This window comes from Maylandia zebra, linkage group LG1 (genome assembly GCF_041146795.1).
Source record: "Maylandia zebra isolate NMK-2024a linkage group LG1, Mzebra_GT3a, whole genome shotgun sequence".
Classification (NCBI taxonomy): Eukaryota; Metazoa; Chordata; class Actinopteri; order Cichliformes; family Cichlidae; genus Maylandia; species Maylandia zebra.
Genome location: NC_135167.1, coordinates 27,768,468 through 27,787,967, shown reverse-complemented (window position 1 = coordinate 27,787,967; position 19,500 = coordinate 27,768,468). Strand labels below are relative to the sequence as shown.

Sequence of the window (19,500 nt, the reverse complement as noted above, 5' to 3'; positions counted from 1 at the left end):
GTTTGCATGTTTTAGTTGCCGGCAAATTGTCCTGGAGAGACTCCGCCTTTTCCCCCGTTTTTACTAATTGGACACACCTGAGAGAAAAGAAAAGGTAATTTACAGAGTGCTCAAGGACACATAAGAGGTTTGGAGCCGGTGTTCAACGCAAATGGAACACGGAGAATGCGAGACAGACAGAGGAAAGACACAGACGATCAGAGAGTAGAGATGATCAGATGGAGCAGACGACCAGCGACTGGAAAGGGGAAACGATCAGAGGAAAAAAGGCAGATGACCAGCGACTAGGGACGCGTAGCGGCAGTCTGGTGGCAATAACGACAAGAGCCAGCTCGTGCACTGCGGGAGAACAGAAGCAGTGAGACCGCGGTGCCGATTGCAGTTTGAGGAAGCGGCGGGCGGAGTTGAGAGCTCTGCCCACCCGGGTAAGTCTTTGACTTATCCTTTTTATAAAGTAAACTGCCAAAGGAATGGTGACTGCCGCCCCCTCCCTTTCTTCAGTGCACCAGGACGTGGAATGCGGGGAGGAAGGCGAGGACTCCGCTGGGTTTCCCTCTTTTAATACTACGCTGGACCTCTTAGTTTTCTGTGACTTTTAGGCCGTGGTGGATTCCACTGGACTTTTAATGTTGTGTGTTATTGATTTTTATTGTGTCTTCCCTTGGCCAAGGTTGTTTTAATTCATTTTATATTTTTAACTATTTAAATATAATAAATTATATTTTTAATTCTACAGTTTTTGTATCGTGTGCTTTTCCCTCGGCGGCTCCACTGCTCTGCCCGCTTTGAGGAAGGTTTCCTTCCTTTTAAAAAACACAAACCATCTTGGAAGCATAATCAGCCTTTCCGCTCCGTTACATTATCATTTCAAATAATAATTTTATAGGATGATATCAAGCATTTTAAGTAGAGATGGTGTTCTTCACAAACTAGCTGGTGTTATCTGTTAATAAGCCAATAAAATGCATTATCAAAATAACCCTATGACTTTCAAACTGGGGCAGCACGGTGGCACGGTGGTTAGCACTGTTGCCGCACAGCAAGAAGGTCCTGAGTTCAATTCCACCATCAGGCCGGGGTCTTTCTGTGTGGAGTTTGCATGTTCTCCCCGTGTTTGCGTGGGTTCTCTCCGGGTACTCCGGCTTCCTCCCACCGTCCAAAGACATGCAGCTTGTGGGGATAGGTTAATTGATTAATCCAAATTGTCACTAGGTGTGAGTGTGGTTGTCTGTCCCTGTGTGTTGGCCCTGCGACAGACTGGCGACCTGTCCAGGGTGTACCCCGCCTTTCGCCCTATGACAGCTGGGATAGGCTCCAGCGCCCCCCGCGACCCTGAAAAGGATAAGCGGAAGCGAATGGATGGATGGATGGACTTTCAAACTGTTAGAATTCACTTTTTACTTAACATGTTTTATTTCATAGTAGTGGAGAAGTCCAGTGATATCTGATCAGGTCACAGTCTTACAAATTGCTCTCCGATGCATCCATCGGAGTATGAGTGTGTGTGAATGCTACTTAGAAAGCGCTTAGAACAATGTGCTTGTGTGAATGGGTGTGAATGCACAAGTTGTGCAAAGCGCTTTGAGTGCTCAGAAGAGTAGAAAAGCGACCAGTCCAGTCCATCTGCCCACCCCTATCTACCATTAGGCTGTGGTTGTGATTCCCAGTCAGATCGTACAGTCCACTATGATGGTAGATTTGCTCCATCTGTGCCTTTGTATTTCTTCAGTATTCTCACTGTTTTTGATTTCACTACAGCACACAGACACACACCATGTTCACTCACCTGAAGGGTTTACCAGTTCAGCCTCATGGCTCTTCCAGGTCCCAGCCGGTATTGTGCCTAAACACCTCAGCCTTACAATTATCTGCAGAACTCAGTACCAACTGAAAGTTCAATGGCCTGGTCATTCTTCACCTAGTCTGCACACCAGCATATTCCCTCTCCAGATGTAAGATGAGTCCATCTCCGTGAACAAACTAACACTGTGTTGCCTTTTCCGAGATTCTCAGTTCCTCTCAGCACTTTCTAAATAAACACTTGCATCTCACACACTGTTGCCTGAGTGTGCTTTCTGGGTTTAGAAAACGAGTAAACATGATATTGTCAGGGAACTCCCGAGTTCCTGAAAACATTGGTTCTATTCTAATGGCGCTCCACCAAATGCAAACTTCCACCCATGATTCAAATGGAATACCAAGTTGATGCATAAACAATAGGGATTTTTGAAACCTGGGCCAGGTATAGAACGTGTAAAGTGTAAACATCGGAAAACATGCTTATGTGCACTGTTATTTAACAATATCTGTTAATTACTGGTCAATCTAATGGCTTTACAGGGAATGCTACTGTCGTAACTCAAAGAAAGGTGTCAGGAAGGCTCCTTGTCTGAACCATGTTACTTTTAGTGTGTGTGGCAGATGTTGGATAACACCTTTGTCAGTATGAAGCCTGTAAAACTCTCGATGACTCTGGCTCGGATCAAAGTAATCAGATTGTCAGATTATAAATGTGACCTTGAGCTTCAGCACAGTGTCCATGAGAACCCATTAGGTGATTAATGTGAGCAAGTTTGGTTAAATTCTGACCACTAGTTGTGATATTTGTGATTCTTGTGAACTACAAATGGACAGACAGATGCCTCACCACAGCTCGTTTTGCTGGATGAGCTGAAAGTGTAACACCCCTTTCAACACTTTCAAGCTCGGGACTATCTGATCTCCATGAGTTGCACTCCAGTGCTTCCAAAAGTAACATGAACAGTGGAATAATTATGGTCTTGTTTTTCTGCAATTTTCACACTTGGCAAAGACAGGTAGGTCAAGTGGGTTTTGTCCAGTGGCTGCCAAATAATGAGCTGAAAACATTAACAGAGGATTTACATCAAAGATTCCTGTGCGGCTCTCCAGCCACCTTCCTTTAACACAACCAACTGATCATAAAAACATAAAAGCAGATAAGGCAGAAAAAACATTACACAACAGTTACACAGTAATAAAGCATTGGCTGCTTTTTCACCCATCCTGTCCTTGAAAATGGTACTTCTCCATTTTCAGAAAAAATGTGCAGAAATGCATGTATGTGTATAGACAACCTCCCTCCTTCCCACCCCCACATTTAGTCTGGTGCTGATTTTCATGATTTGGTAAACCCAAGCCACATTTTGTGGCTGAATGTGAGGATAACCCAGGATCTGTGGTTCCCACACAGTCAGGAAAGGGAGTAAATTCTAGATGTTGAAGTTAATTTACTGACTGCTGATTTGCTACTCTGTTTCAACCACACTGAGGAGTGAAGCTCAGGCAGTGTTTGTCCCCACCTAGTGACTGTTCCACGTCACATGTCACATCTGAAATTTTTGTAGTGAGCAAAATCAGAGCAAGCACGAAAACTGCTTCTGGCTTAACTTTAATTCTGAAGAAAGCAACGCACATTTACAGTTACTGACACATTATTATGAAATGCATTAATATCATTCCCCTTAATATATAATTTTGTAAGTATTAAATGATCATGAGGTACTCATCACTTGAAGAAAAGGAAATAATTCTTGTGAAGTACATAAAAAATAAGTATGAAATAAAGTATGTAAACTACACCGTCTATCCATAGTGTTTCTTCACCACAATTGTCGTACCATAACACATGAACACAACACTGAAAAAAAAGTACATGCATAAACAGAAGTCAGCGTGCGAGTAAATACACATTTATAGTGTGACAAACCCCGCCTCTTGTACACAGAGTCCCACGTGCTGCCTTAAAAAATGTGATTTAACCAACTAGAGCATTATTGAAAAGTGTGTGTTTCTTCCCTGAGCTGGAAGTTAATTCATTAAAAATACCAATTACCCAAAAAGCTTGCACATCTGGTGAAAACTGAGAGCCCGCTCATAGTTTCGTGCTTCCTGATATGATGGCATGATAGATCTGAGCTGTCAGTGGTACGTAGCTCTTGGCATTATCATCAAGGATGTAAAGAGGGTCCTGGATACGTCCTGGATCAAATCCCATCTCCACTAATTTTACCTTCATCTGTTTGAAAGTCCCAGTTACTTCCACAGTGCTCTACACAGAAAGAAATCATCAATATTGGATCAATGATTACTCTGTTTCTTTTCAAAAATTAAAATATGCCTGGTGTTTCATCCTAAACTGAAACAGAAAATTAAATTACCTGCATCCTTATAAAGCGAGGACGTGCATATGAGGGCAGGCAGCTGACCACATGGTTGTATATTTTACGTCCGTCAAACTGGACTTCTTTCTTCAGAGTGACAGCTGCCATCCCTATCCGCCCCTCATGGCCTACATAGCAAAACAAAGGTGGTGATGATATTCTTATAGAAATCATGGTGAGCTGAAAAAATACAGAGAAAGTAACAATCACCTGGCACTTGGACTCCGTAAACGTTGGCTTCTTTGAGACAATCACAGATCGTCAAGATGTCAGACACCTCGGTCGTGGCAACATTCTCACCTTTCCACCTGTGGGCTCACACAAGTTGCAACTTCATGTCTATTGCAGGGCTCTTTATACCAGAGGCGAAACTAAAATGTGCAAGTTCATCCATGTAGAAAAAAAAGTCCTGACAAGTATTGTGAACAAACCTTCTCAACAAGTAAATGTCCTATAAAACAATTACTGTACCAATTGTAAATCTGCTGTCAACACAAAACTGCTGTATTACTGTTAACGGTCGGGTTGTGTAATTAAAATAAACACAAAAAAAAGAAATCTAGTTTGAAAAGAGTGCTGTGTAAGAATCATGGGTTGTGTTTTCACAGCAAAAGGCTGATTATAAAACACGTAACCAGGATAATAAATTGTTTCGTTTCAACTTTTTTCCTTTTTAAATAAACATCATTTGCAGCATTCATATTCATATATACTGTGGGGGGAAATAATTAATCGATGCCATGCTGAATTTGTAAGTTTGCTCTATTACAAAAAAAACATCAGTCTCTAATCTTTAATGTTAGTTTGAGCTTCATGTAGAGAGACAAAATGTAAACAAAAAAGCAACAACAACAACAAAAAAAAAAAAAAAAAACACATTACATAATAGTTAGAAATTGATTTGAACATCATTGAGTGAACACACTGATTCTATCAATTCCACATACGCCTGATCTCAACTCGTTCTATGCGTGTGAGCACACTAGGCCCAGAGAATCTAATTCTTCCAGTTAAACCTGTCCACCACCATGAGCAAAACTGAAGAACTGTTAAATGACATCTTGGACAAGGACATCATTCAGACCTGCACAGAGCTGGTATGGGCTACAAGACCATTAGCAAGACGCTTGGTGAGAAGGTGACAACTGCTGCTGCAATTATTCAGAAATGGAAGAAACATGAAATGATCATCTGTCGTCCTTGATTTGCAGCACCATGCAAGATTATGCCTTGTGGGATGAGGACGGTCCTGAGAAAGGTGGAGGATTAGTCCAAAACTGCACAGGAGGAGCTTCTTAATGATCTGAAGACATCTGGGAACACAGTCACACACTGCACCATAATAGACTGACATCCTACAGTGCCCGCTCAAGAAGGCACATGTACAGGACCATTTTAAGTTTTCCAGTAAACAATGACTAAATGACTAGGAGAAGGCTTGGGTGAATGTTCTGTGAGCCGATAAAACCAATATTGAACTCTTTGGCATGAACTTGACCAGTTATGTTTGACGGAAGAGAAACACTGAATCTGAGCCAAAGAACACCATCCCCACAGTCAAGCAGGGAAGGTGGATACATTATGCTTTAGGACAGTTTTGCTGCTAACTTCACCACACTGAAGGGCAAATGTACAGGGCCATGTGCCACAAAATCTAGATCTCATCATCCATGAAACATCTCACTGTAGGTTGGCAACTAGGGTTACTCCACCAAATACTAAAGCCCAATTTAGACTTTTGCAGGAAAAGTACATCGTAATTTATGACGTAATCAGAAACCCTACAAGCTGAAGACTGCAGGTGCACGCCAGGTTACATGGAAGGTTATGGCATTATGACGTAGACTACGTGCTGAAGCATAACTCAGGCATAAGGCATGCTTTGCTTGGGGATGAAATACTTATTCACTTAATGACATGAAAATCAATTTTTACCTTTTTTTTTTTTCCCTAAATAGTTGCCTGGTATTCTGGTTTCTCCATTAAAATGAAAATACCATGAAAAAATTGAGACTCTTCTATTTCTCTTTTTTTTTCTTCTTTTAAACGAGCCAACTTAACAAATTTAGCAAAGAATCAAATAATTATTTCACTCACTGTGTCTAATAAAGCCCGTTAGAATTAAGCATTTTATGCTTTTAGCAGTGGAAAGTCAGCCACCTCTTCAGGTTTCATCCATTTGTTGAAGTCTCATTTGTAATTAAATAATAAGGCTAATGCTTCAGCATGAACCTGAAAATTAGTTCTGTAAACAAAAATAATTTTCCAAATGAAATCATGGTGGGTTCAGTACCTGAATGTGTCACCTACTCGATCCTGGAAGTAAATAAAGTTATCTTTGTCGATCCTCATCAGGTCTCCCGTGTTGAAATAAAGATCGCCCTTCTTGAGAACATTGTGAAGTCTCTTCCGCTCAGTTTGTTCTTCATTCTGCGCGTAGCCAGAAAATGGGGCCAAGTTTGTAATCTTTGACACCAGCAGTCCTGGTTCACCTTTAAAAAAGAAAAGTGAAGAAGATGCACGTAACTTGCAGAGAGTTTGTGTCTGCTGGGACAGAGTCCAGGCTCCATTGCGGATGAATTAATGGATGGATGTGCCATTCGAAAGAAGAACTGCAGTTATTCTTTACCTTTGCGCGACTCAATGCAGAGGCCGTTAGCATCTCGTACTGGCTCATCTCGCTCTGTGTCATACTTAACAAGGGTATAAGGGAACAGCTTCTACAGGACGAACATGATAATATGTGTTCAATACAATATTAAACCAACATAAAAAGTACTATCTACGCACATAATATCTCTTTTTGCAATAAAGAAAATACTTTCAATAGTTCATAAAATCAAGATAATTTATAACACGTGCTAATCTGTCAGGTTTGCTTGCACACTTTTCAAAGATTAATTATTTTAATAGACAATCTGTTAAATATTTAGTAAATCTGAAAACGTTCCATACATATAACATTAAAGAATGATTGCTGTTGGGATTTTTTTTTTTACCTGATGAAAAAAGTGGACTCGTCCAATAGCTCCAATTTTCCCCACGTAGTTCAAAAATCCCACATTTCCTTCAGTGGAGGCGTAAAACTCTCGAATCTGAATGTTCCCAAAGCGGTTAAGAAACTCTTTCCATATCTCTGCCCTGATGCCGTTGCCAATGGCCAGTCTTACTTTGTGGTCCTTGTCATTGTCTTTCTGTAGTTTGAAATAAGAAATAAAGAATGTGAGTCTTTTTGCAAGCACAGTAGAAATACATAGTGTCCAATTCAAGAAAACATCCAAAATACAAGAAGCTATCCATGAGCTTAGTTAATTTGTTTTTAAAGTTGCCATTTCGGATAATAATAATGGATTGGATTTCTATAGCGCTTTTCAAGGCACCCAAAGCGCTTTACAATGCCACTATTCATTCACTCTCACATTCACACATTGGTGGAGGCAGCTACGGTTGTAGCCACAGCTGCCCTGGGGCAGACTGACAGAAGCGAGGCTGCCATATCGCGCCATCAGCCCCTCTGGCCAACACCAGTAGGCTGTAGGTGAAGTGTCTTGCCCAAGGACACAACGACCAGGACAGAGAGCCCCCTGAGCCACGGTCGCCCCCCACGGGTAAGATAACAACTAGCCGAGAAATGTGTGTATCCATGGGCACTCAGCAAATCGCCATCTTTGATGATCTTTCGCCCTTAATACAAAAAGATAAATACACCATGTATGTATCAACCACAGAGCAGCACTAGTACCAGCTCACTCTAAAACAAAAGAAACTAATCAAAAACATTTTTAAGGGCTTTTAGAATAGAAATGAAGACTGCACACTTTATGAGCACACTGATGTCTTGTATTAAAAAGACATCAGACATCTAATAAGCCCTTTAATTACTAATCTCTAAGTATGTGAGAATCCGACTCACAACAAAAAAATTTCAGTTGGATTCAACAGTACTCGGCACTTTAAGTACTGTACATGTAATTTCTAAGAAATATCATTTGCTGAAATAAAATTGACCCTTAAATTAGATACAAGAAGATTCGGTATGCAAAGTTACTTGATATGGCCGTCTTAAGTAAAGGCCAGCATCTATTCCTAGAGGTGACCAGATAAAGACAAACCACCTCATCGGGCTCGTGCAGGGTCACGCAGTAAAATGAGACTGTGCCTCATGTGATGCAACTGGATACTCTGAATGGCATACACGACTGTTTACAGTAGATCTAAATAAATACAAATACATATTGAAAATATCAGAAACACATGCAGTTAGTGGTGATATTTTAAACAACAGCTTGATTCTTGTTCTGCAGTTCAGAACCCCGCAGATACTGGCGCAGAAACCTGGAACCCGATAGTTGAGATTTAACGATTTCTATTTTGGTAAGCCAGCTGTGCTGAGCTTTGGGAATGTACAGATTTGGAAAGTTATCTCTGACTGGATAGGCCTCAGCAGCAACTTGCTGCAACTAGTTCCCAGTATTCTGCCTCTGCAGCTGTCTTGAAGAGCAAGTTTTACAGTATCTGAGAGAGACGAGGCGTGGTGCCCGTAAGCATCCCAGCCAGCGACTCCTGCGAGTTTATTTGAGCTGCAGACGCTAGAATGATTGCAAATGTGACTTTCAGCAGCAGATATTGAAGTTATTGCATCAAATATAAATGTTAAAAGCAGGTACAGTCCAGATAAATGCTGTCCAAGATAATATTACTTTAAAGGCCTTATCTATTCACGTTTCAACACCCCTGAGTACGAAGAAGTCCACCTTAAATCCCTCATAAGGTTTCAGTTAAGAAGCCGAGTTCTGCCACTTTCAGCGATCACATTATCAAAACAGTGCTGCAGAGGCTTTTCTACAACACGGGAGAAACTGGAATACAGTACTATGCAAAAGTCTCGAGCTACCCCTCATTTTTGTATAGTTTGTTTGGACGTTGGCTGCTTTTTCTACTTATTTTCAGGCCAGTCCTCATACCTGACCATTTTCTCTTTTTTTCCTTTTGTTTGTTTTTCTTTTGGTTTTTTTGTTGACATAGGAATCATTCAAGCATAAAAGGACACCTAACACGAGGGATGAAGCAGTATCATCTCTACACAGAGTAGACAAAACAACCTAACTAATAACTTCTAACTTTAGGTACTTTGTTACTCGCAGTCTGTCAAAAAAACAAACAAAAACAAAACACAGTTTGTTCCCATTTATTTAGTTGAACCAAAACGGGATTCCCAAAGAGCTATTAGCTAAAATCTTGGCATATCTGAGGATGGTGTGCAGTGTGTTCTTAAAAAAAAAATCTGAGGGAACTGGACAAATGAAGGTCAACAGAACTATCTGAAAATGATGCCCATGAGAAACAAGAAAGAAAATCCACCAAAAAACCTAACATGGGACCTACCTGTCAAAAGTTTGGACACGCCTTCTCATTTAATGTTTTTTCTTTATTTTTACTACTTTCTACATTGTAGCTACTTAATGAGGACATCAAATATATGAAGGAAGATATATGGAATTATATAGCAAAGAAATAATTGATACATAACTCTAAATATGTCTTATATTTTAGATTCCCTCTGCTTTGATGACAGCAGTGCAAACCCTTTGGCCTCCTCTCAATAAGCTTCATGATGTAGTCACCTGAAATGGTTTTCACTTCACAGGTGATTTGTGGAATTTCTTGCCTTCTTAATGGACCATCAGTTGTGTTCTGCAGAAGTCGGGTTAGTACACAGCTGACAGCCCCATTTGACAACTGTTAGAATTCATATTATGGCAAGAACCAATCAGCAAAGTAAAGAGATACGACTGTCCATCAATACTTTGTAGAATTGAAGGTCAGTCAGTTTGGAAAATTGCTAAAACTCTGAATGTGCCCCCAAGTGCAGTCGCAAAAGCCATCAAGCACTATGATGAAACTGGCTCACATGAGGACCGCCCCAGGAAATGAAGACCAAGAGTCACCTCTGCTGCTGAAGATAAAATCATTAGAGTCACCAGACTCAGAAATTGCAAGTTAACAGCACCTCATCTCTACATCAACTGTTCAGAGGAGACTGTGCGAATCAGGCCTTTATGGTCAAATAGCTGCTAAGAAACCATTACTAAGGAAAAGAAACAAGCAGAAGAGATTTGTTTGGGCCAAGAAACACAAGTAATGGACATTAGACCAGTGGAAATCTGTGCTTTGGTCTGATGAGTCCAAATTTGAGATCTTTGGTTCCACCTGCCGTGTCTTTGTGCAACACAGAAAAGGTGAACGGATGGTGTCTACATGTATGGTTTCCACCGTGGAGCATGGACGAGGAGGTGTGATGGTGTGGGGGTGCTTTGCTGGTGACACTGAAGTTGAAGGCACACTGAACCAGCATGGCTACCACAGCATCCTGCAGCAACATGCCATCTCATCTGGTTTGTGTTTAGTTGGACCATCGTTTATTTTCAACAGAACAATGACCCCAAACACACCTTCAGGCTCTGTAAGGGCTATTTGACCAAGAAGGAGAGTGATGGAGTGCTGCACCAGATGGTCTGGCCTCCAGTCACGGAGATGGTTTGGAATGAGACAACATGGACCGCAGAGTGAAATGCAAAAGGGCCAACAAGAGCGTCTCTGGGAACTCCTTGACTTTTCATTTCAGGTGACTACCTCATGAAGCTCATCGAGAGAATGACAAAAGTGTGCAAAGCAGTAATCAAAGCAAAGGGTGGCTATTTTGAAGAATCTAAAATATAAAACATGTTCTGAGTTATTTCACTTTTTTTTGTTTACTACATAATTCCAGATGTTTTCATTGATCGTTTTGATGCCTTCAGTGACAATCTACAATGTAAATAGTCATGAAAATAAAGAAAAAACATTACATGAAAAGGTGTGTCCAAACTTTTGACTGGTAGTGTACATCTGACCTTTCAGTTGATCCATCTACTGTTTAATGAAGCCTGACCGGGGCAGGGATAGCTCAGGGCAGGGATAGCTCAGTAGGTAGAGTGGTAGCCCCATGATCGGAAGGTCGGGGGTTCGACTCCACTGAACGGCTACCCTGAGCAAGGTACCGTCCCTACACACTGCTCCCCGGGCGCTGCACTGGCGGCTGCCCACTGCTTCACTGGGTGAATGGGTTAAATGCAGAGGAACTATTTCCCTATGGGGACTAACACGCACACTTTACACTTTTGACCAGAAAGGTCTCAGAGTAAAGGTGCCTGTCAAGAAGCCATTCTTAAGGAAGGTCAAAAGGGGGAAAATTACAAAAGAATTAGACTGAAAATCAGTGGTGACAAGTCTTAATGGAGTGATGAATCCAAATTTTATATTTTTGGTTCAAATCTGTGTGGAGAGGTACACCTATTCATCCATCCATCCATCTTCATCCGCTTTATCCGGGGCCGGGTCGCGGTGGCAGCAGCCTAAGCAAAGAGGCCCAGACCTCCCTCTCCCCAGCCACCTCCTCCAGCTTATCCGGGGGAACACCAAGGCGTTCCCAGACCAGCCGAAAGATATAATCTCTCCAGCGTGTCCTGGGTCTGCCCCAGGGCCTCCTCCCGGTGGGACATGCCTGGAAAACCTCACCCAGGAGGCGCCCAGGGGGCATCCTTGTCAGATGCCCGAACCACCTCAGCTGGCTCCTTTCGATGTGGAGCAGCAGCTGCTCTACTCTGAGCCCCTCCCGGATGGCCGAACTTCTCACCCTATCTCTAAGGGAGAGGCCAGCCACCCTTCGGAGGAAGCTCATTTCTGCCGCTTGTATCCGCGATCTCGTTCTTTCGGTCACTACCCACAGCTCGTGGCCATAGGTGAGGGTAGGGACGTAGATCGACCGGTAAATCGAGAGCTTCGCTTTTACACTCAGCTCCCTCTTCACCACGACGGACCGGAGCAGCGTCTGCATTACTGCAGTTGCAGCCCCAATCCGTCTGTCGATCTCCGGCTCCCTTCTCCCATCACTCGCGAACAAGACCCCGAGATACTCCTCCACTTGGGGCAGGAACTCATCCCCGACCCGGAGTGGGCACTCCACCCTTTTCCAGCTGAGAACCATGGCCTCAGATTTGGAGGTGCTGATTCTCATTCCCGCTGCTTCACACTCGGCTGCGAACCCTTCCAGTGCGAGCTGGAGGCCCTCACCCGATGAAGCCAACAGAAAATCATCACCGCAAAAATCAGAAATACACCTATTCAGCAGCACCTAATCATTTTGGTGGCTTGAGACTTTTGCACAGGAAGAAAACAAAAACGATCACAAGGACTCTGTCTGTGTCCTAGTTACACAATACTGTAAGTCTTCAAAATGCTTTGACTGCAAACGCACGGTTACATTCTAACTGTTACAAGTGGGCGCCTATTAGAATCATTTTACCTTTGGTGCACAACAGAGGTAACGCATCACCTCTCCAATGTACTGGATAACAGTCACGTTGTGTTTCCTGCAGTCATCCCAGAACTGAGAGGCAGAAAACTTCCTCTTCAGAATTATAGTTGATCCTTCAAGACAGAAATTTACATTATTACACTTGAATAAATAAATGCATGCATATGCAAATTCATCTAGAAATGAGAGGCAATTAAGTCATTATGGAAATAGTGACTCCATCTAATCCAATAGGATTAAATTCAGTGCCGCATAACTGCGTGTGCTAAATAACAAAACAGTGACTGCCCGGGGCAGTGCTGAATCTTTACTAATAAGTGTGCAACGTGGCTGCTTAGTCAAACATATAAGAGCTTTGTGAACTTTAGCCTATTTAGGAAAAAAAGCTGTTTCATAGGATCTGTTCAGATTACAGGTTCACAGTGACAAAAGACTCTTTCACTTGGATTCTACCAGGGTAACAAGAAAGAGAGATGGCGCAGGGAGATCACTTCTATTTCAGTAGAAATTAGTTCACTTATACTTTTATATATATTTTTTTTTTTTGCTGTGTACTCTCAGCTCACGTGAGGAGCTTTCATGGATCTGCATGATCTTCAGGGAGCGCAGTCAGTGTCTACTTGTGGTTCAAGAGAAATCAACTGCTTGTGATGATGCATTTGTTTTAGCTAATCCATTTGGGATTTGGGTGGTTTATTTAGCTTTACAGCACAAGTAAGAGAATGTTCTTAATCACTTAATCCATGGATTAAAACTATAAAATCATCAGACATGGAGACAAAGATTCTACTGTGTGTCAGTACTTTATGGCAGCAATGTGAACCTGAATCTGACGAAAAACTGTCCATTACATTTATGCACTAAGTTTGTGTGAAGGCCTACTCTAATTATAGATGAATCCAATCATTTTTGTACAATAAAACCAGGTTTTGCTTCATTTTTCTTGATTTTAACATACAAAATGCCTTACCTGCAACCAGTTTTCTTGCAAACCAATGTGGATTGTTGGACTTGTTTGCATTAAAAACTACTGGCTTACATCTGGAGCCCAAATGCAGTCCACTTCATGGACTCACGGTCGTACAGGGGTGCAGCCCTTAGTGCAGATTCAATTTCTCTTGCTGTGCTCCAGTTTGAATTTGAATGCACAACAGCTTTTTTACTATATCTTTCTTCCCCTGACAGCATAGGAATTTCCTGAGGTCAATAATAGAAGTGACGTTGACCTCTGTACATAGCAGATGTCTCTGTTGTTTGACAAACTCTGAAATGTATGTAACTAAACAGCGCTTGTTATCTCAGTAGAGGATGAACCCAGCTCTCACAAAGTCTTATTTTTAACTTTAACTCACAGCTACTGCTCAGTCACCTCACCTGTCTCAATCGTGCCAATGAACCCAACAACAAATCCAGCTGTGTGATACAGAGGAAGGTTGAGATAGAAGACATCACTAGATACCACCCCGTTTGATGACAACACAGCCAGAGCTGTTAAGATGCGGTTCTGGTTGACCACAGCTGCCTTAGGAAGACCTACAGAAACACAACAAGCCGCAAAATTCTGAAACTGAACGACACTTTTAATGGGATCAACAGGACAAAGTCCTGCCACGTACCTGTGGTTCCAGAAGTGTAAATATAAACTGCAGGACTTTTGAATGTGATGTGTGACCTGAAGGATCGAGGGATGGGGTCATCCGATGCCTTCTCGACTTCATCAGAGAAGCTCTGGATTCCAGGCGTGTCACTGTTTTTGGACATCAGGAGGACAGTGACACCCTGCTCTATCAGGGAGGGCAGCACGTCTTCCACGGCCTCCTTTAGTTCTGGAAAGGCACATAAAGCACATTCATAAGGCAAAGCAGGACAAGCAAAGCAGTGTCGTGCAATAATGCAAACTTTGGTATCGATCTGATTCCAAGCAAACACAGGGCCAGTAATCCTGATACCAATACTGATATCAACTTTTAATTTAGCAAATTTTGAACAAATTTCAATGGTTCTAATTTTCACAATAATAAGTTAACACAACAAAACAGACCTTTCAGCTTTCCACGTGTTTTGAAACTGGGGTTTTTTTTAGCCCTGGACTGTAAACATGCCTGTCTCTAAAGCATTTCAAGTCAGCTTCTGTTTAAAAGTGCTGTAGGTTACAAATAAAATAGCCAGGTTTTCCAGCACATTTGATGTATATTTTTCTTCATTTCACATAATTCAGGGCTGAAGTGGATAGAAACAAAGCATCAATCCTATTGCACTAGTATCGATCAGAGACCAATATCAGCGTTGGTATCAGTAGGGGAGACCGGGGATAGTTGTAACGTGGGTCAGTTGTAACACTTTTAATTTCTCCAATCAGGGCTAAGTTTCAAATCATGTGATTCACTCGGTACATGCGCAATTCAGTTCTTCCATCACTGGTGAAAAATCAGCACCCTTCGACAAACACAGACAATTTTAGAAGAAAAAAACTAATTTGTATGCCAAAAAGTAAGTTTTTTGACTTTATTTCATTTTCTAATAGCACTAACTGCTTTGCAGTTAAACTCATCAAACTTAAATTATGTTATTTGTATGTCTATGGGGATATATTCTGTGCATGTCTTTAGTGCTAATGTTTTAGGTGTTAGCTGTAATGCGAACTAGATCGTGGCTATAGGAGTCTGGGTCAGTTGTAACAGCAACAGCCTGGGTTAGTTGTAACAACCACGCAAATGTTACAACTTACCCCACTATTACTTTAACTCATATTTTTTTGTTTTCTTTGAATTACAGTATGCCTAGGTCATGGAAAAGACAGACTGACCGAGGGGTGCCACTCAGTATTTTGGAGAGAGCATCAAATGATGTTAGAAATCAGGGAAAGTCCACCAGATCTGTGGCAAAATTGTATGGCATTTGCCATGTCACTTTGCACCGATTTTGTAAAGAGAGGAAGAAGCTGGAAGAGCAGGGATCAATGGAACTCCCACCTGTAGGATACCATAGTGGAAAGAAGGTCTTCACTGATAAACAAGAGAAGGAATTAACAGAATACCTGATGAGAGCTGCAGATGCATTTTATGTCCACGTGAGGTAAGCAGATAGGAAGCAATAAAGGATAAGACAAGGGAAAGTTAGAAATTTGTAATGGTAGCAATTTAAAATATAGTATATCAGAAATACTAACATATTTCGTGATTAAAATTACAGGTAAAAGAACTGGCATATCAGCTTGCAGTGAAACATGGATGCAAATATCCAAAGTCATGGGACAAATTCTCCAGGGCTGGACCAGACTGGTTCTCAGCCTACATGAAACGAAACCCAACTTTGTCCATTAGAAGTGCTGAGGCTACAAGTCTGGCACGGGCCACCAGTTTTAATCAACACAATGTAGCAATGTTTTTCCAAAAATTTGATGAAGTGCTAAAGAGACACACCTTAACAGCAAATGACATATGGAATATTGATGAGACTGGCATAACAACTGTGCAAACCCCGGACAGAGTGATTGCAAAACGTGGCACTAAACAAGTTGGTGCAATGACATCGGCAGAGAGAGGTTCACTGGTCACCCTTGCATGTGCAGTTAATGCCATTGGCAACACAATTCCTCCAATGTTTGTGTTCCCACGCATACGTTATGCAGACCACTTTGTCAGAGATGGGCCAGTAGGAAGTATTGGCAGTGGAAATAAGTCAGGATGGATGCAAGAAACAGAGTTCCTCATCTTTTTAAAGCACTTTGCAAACCACACCAAGGTCAGCAATGAAAAAAAAGTGATTCTTCTCATGGATAACCACAGTTCACACCTGTCAATTGCAGCCATTGACTTCTGCAAGAGCAATGGAATTGTGATGCTCACATTTCCCCCTCACTGCAGTCACAAACTCCAACCACTTGACAGGAGTGTTTATGGCCCACTGAAAAAGATGGTGAACAGTGCAAGTGATTCCTGGATGAGAATGAATCCAGGAAAGACCATGACAATATATGAAATACCAGGTCTTATCAGGACGGCACTTCCAGCAGCAGCTACACCAAAGAATATACAGGCTGGATTCCAGTGCTGTGGAATTTGGCCATACAATCCAAACATATTTGAAGACAGTGACTTTGCTCCATCACAGGTCACAGATCGTCCTTCTCCAGCAGTCCATATGGACATTTCTCCAGCTGACCAACAGTCTGCTCCTATTGCTGCTCATCTCACCAGTCCTACAGCTGACGACATGACCACTCCTCCAGATGCTCACATCTCCAGTCTCCCAACTGACCTCCAAGCTGCTCCCTCATCAGGCTGTGATGAAAACCCACAGACCTCCTTGGGCTTTAACCCAGAAGATGTGCGACCCTTACCAAAAGCTGGACCTAGAAAAACCCCTTCAACGGGAAGAAAAAGGAAACAAACAGCAATACTCACTGATACACCAGTTAAGATGGCCCTTGAGGCAGAACAGAGAAGCAGGAAAATAAGTTTTCCAAAGAAGAGGCTGTGCCAGAAAAAAGGCAAATCCACTCCCACAAACCTAAAACAATCCAAGCTTTCCACATCACGAAAGAAAAATCAGAAAATGAAAAACACTGAACAGGACAACACAGATTCCTCAGATGCTGATGAGAATTTCTGTATTGTGTGCATGGAAAACTTCAATAACTCAAAGCCAGAAGAAGCTTGGGTTAAGTGCCTGACCTGTGCACTGTGGGCGCATGAGGCCTGCACTCCAGGACAGCCATACATCTGTCACCACTGTGATTCTGATGGTGATTAAAAACTTGACAGAAACACATACAGTTCATTTGATGAAGCTGGTGCACAGCTACATTTTTTCAGGTTAATTATTATGTTCAAATGTGGCAAGAGTTGTCGGTTATAATCCCCACCGAACCAATGAAGACTCAATGAAGGCCAACCAAAAGTATTGAAAAATTCAGTTGGTGAAAAGTTTTTGTTACAGTATGTTCAAAATCTGTATTTCTGCACTCTGTCACACACTCCTACACACACTCACAAACACACAAATAGCTACATAAATGTTTATAAGTGCATTCAGGTGTTGAATAAAATAGATTACATCTTAAGATTTTGTCAGTACCCTTATTTCATTGTGTTACATCTCACCCCGGGGTATGTTACAACTAACCCAGACTATGGGGTTAATTGTAACATTTCAGTCTTTGTGTTTGAGAGCATACCATGCAATGGGTAATTGTGCTGCAGAGAAAATAGCTGCACTATTTAATAGCAGAGACATGTAAATACTTTGCATTAAATTTTGAATCCACTACCTTAAAAGAGCTCCAAGCTACAGACAGAAATGTCAAAAATGTTACAACTATCCCCGGTCTCCCCTACTATTAATATATGAATTGATCTCACCTCTACTGCAAAGCCTTGTTGGAGGCAAGGAAAACCAAGCCAACTCCACAAGTTCAAAGTTACAGCTAGGTTTAATCAAAATCTGTACTGAATACCTAATTATGTGGATCAAAAGATAAAAGGTTGGTTTACACTATTTGAGCTTCTGAAAAAGCAGAAATAAAAAAAACAACAACAACAACAACAAAAACAGCTTTGAAGCAAGCACATGGAGCCATACCTGCGGCTGCTATCAACACTTTAGCCTTGCAGCAATTAAAGCAGTGCAACAAAGACTTGGTGCGGATGTTATGATTGAGGAGAGCTACAGGGGAGCCCAGTTTAGCCAAAGCCAGCCAGGTAAACAAGAAGGTGGGTTCGTTCCCCATAAAAAGCGCGACGGTGTCGCCACCTTTATACCCAGCGTGAGACTGTAGCGCGTTTGCAATTTTGTTACTCCTCTTATCCGTGCAAGCGTATGTGTAGCTTTCATTTTCAAACACTATGAACGTGTTGTCAGGATGCGCCTCGGTCTGCTCCAAAAAACGGTCCAAAACAAAGAAGAGAGGTCTCCTTCTGCGCCTCGCTACAAACTTTACCAAAATACGCACTAGATCCCCGAAATACACGATGTCCATCCAGACATAGGGGGAAAAGGTTTTGAGTACAAACGGTATGATGAGCAGACTTGCTAAAATGATTGAAATATAGATTTCCATCGTGACCTCTCTCTCTCTTTTTAAAGCTTGGACAGAAAAATGTGAAGCCCTGCTGCAAAATGGGGAGTGTTGCAGATGAGGGTTTTGCTGAGTGGGGCGGAGCGTTTGTTTCAAAGAATGCGAAGATTCATAAGAAAAACAAGTACTTGGAATCACGTCAGTGAGAGCGGCAGCAGCAGCTACTGTAAGAGACGCCAATGAAACGCGCGAAGTAGGACGTGCTCTCTAGATTGTAGCTGACAGACAACTGACAGCAACTTTTGGAGAATAACAAAGTCTTATGGGCGTTTCTAACGAGGCATGTGAGGGGTGAAGTGGGTACGTGCTACACAACATAACATCTTGTTTGAGCGGATGGTGTTCACTGGGTAGATGTCAAGTTTAAGGTTTGTATCCTGACTGAAGCTTCATCATTAGTCAAGGAGTCAAATAAAGTTATACCACTTGTTTATATAGCCTTCAGTTTGGTGGTTAAACTCGAGTTATCAATGAAGGCTTAAGCGCCATCCATGGAGTCACATGATGAATGTACGCCCACCAGCAAATATCTAATCAGCCAATCACGTGGCTGCAATTCAGTGCATTTAGGCATATAGACAGCTGAAGTTCAAGCTCAGAATCAGCATAGTGAAGAAAAGTAATGTGTCATGATTGTTGGTGTCAAATAGGCTGATCTGAGTATTTCAGAAGTTGCCGATTTACTGAGATTTCCCCATGCAACTCTCTATAGGGTTTACACCAATAGTTCAAAAAGATGAACTACATAATGAGTTCTCTGGCCCAAAATACCTTACCCTTGTCAAAGGTCAGACAAAACTTTCCAGACTGCTTCATGCTGATCGTAAGGCAACAGGAAATCAAACAAACTCTTATTACAACCAAAGTACGCAGAATAATACATC

General features: G+C 41.9%; 1 protein-coding gene across 1 annotated transcript; it reads right to left on the bottom strand.

The window, feature by feature from the left end:
- Window positions 1-3,393: 3,393 nt before the first annotated feature.
- zgc:158482 lies at window positions 3,394-18,875 on the bottom strand. Its single transcript, XM_024802775.2, has 10 exons — window positions 18,121-18,875; window positions 14,154-14,363; window positions 13,912-14,070; window positions 12,526-12,650; window positions 7,181-7,375; window positions 6,811-6,901; window positions 6,475-6,673; window positions 4,392-4,489; window positions 4,179-4,309; window positions 3,394-4,069 (listed from the first exon to the last, which is right to left on the bottom strand). Exons 1-10 carry the CDS (start codon window positions 18,596-18,598, stop codon window positions 3,893-3,895), a joined length of 1,863 nt encoding a protein of 620 aa, XP_024658543.2. The 5' UTR covers window positions 18,599-18,875; the 3' UTR covers window positions 3,394-3,892.
- Window positions 18,876-19,500: the final 625 nt, after the last annotated feature.

Bases quoted from the DNA above. Each gene is read 5' to 3' on its own strand.
- zgc:158482 (XM_024802775.2), bottom strand. From the start codon at position 18,598: ATGGAAATCTATATTTCAATCATTTTAGCAAGTCTGCTCATCATACCG. The intron at 12,651-13,911 runs GTGAGGTGACTG...TCTGTCTTGAAG, and splicing joins CATTGGCACGATTGAGACAG to GATCAACTATAATTCTGAAG. The intron at 7,376-12,525 runs GTAAAATGATTC...TTCAAACTACAG, and splicing joins ACCTCTGTTGTGCACCAAAG to AAAGACAATGACAAGGACCA.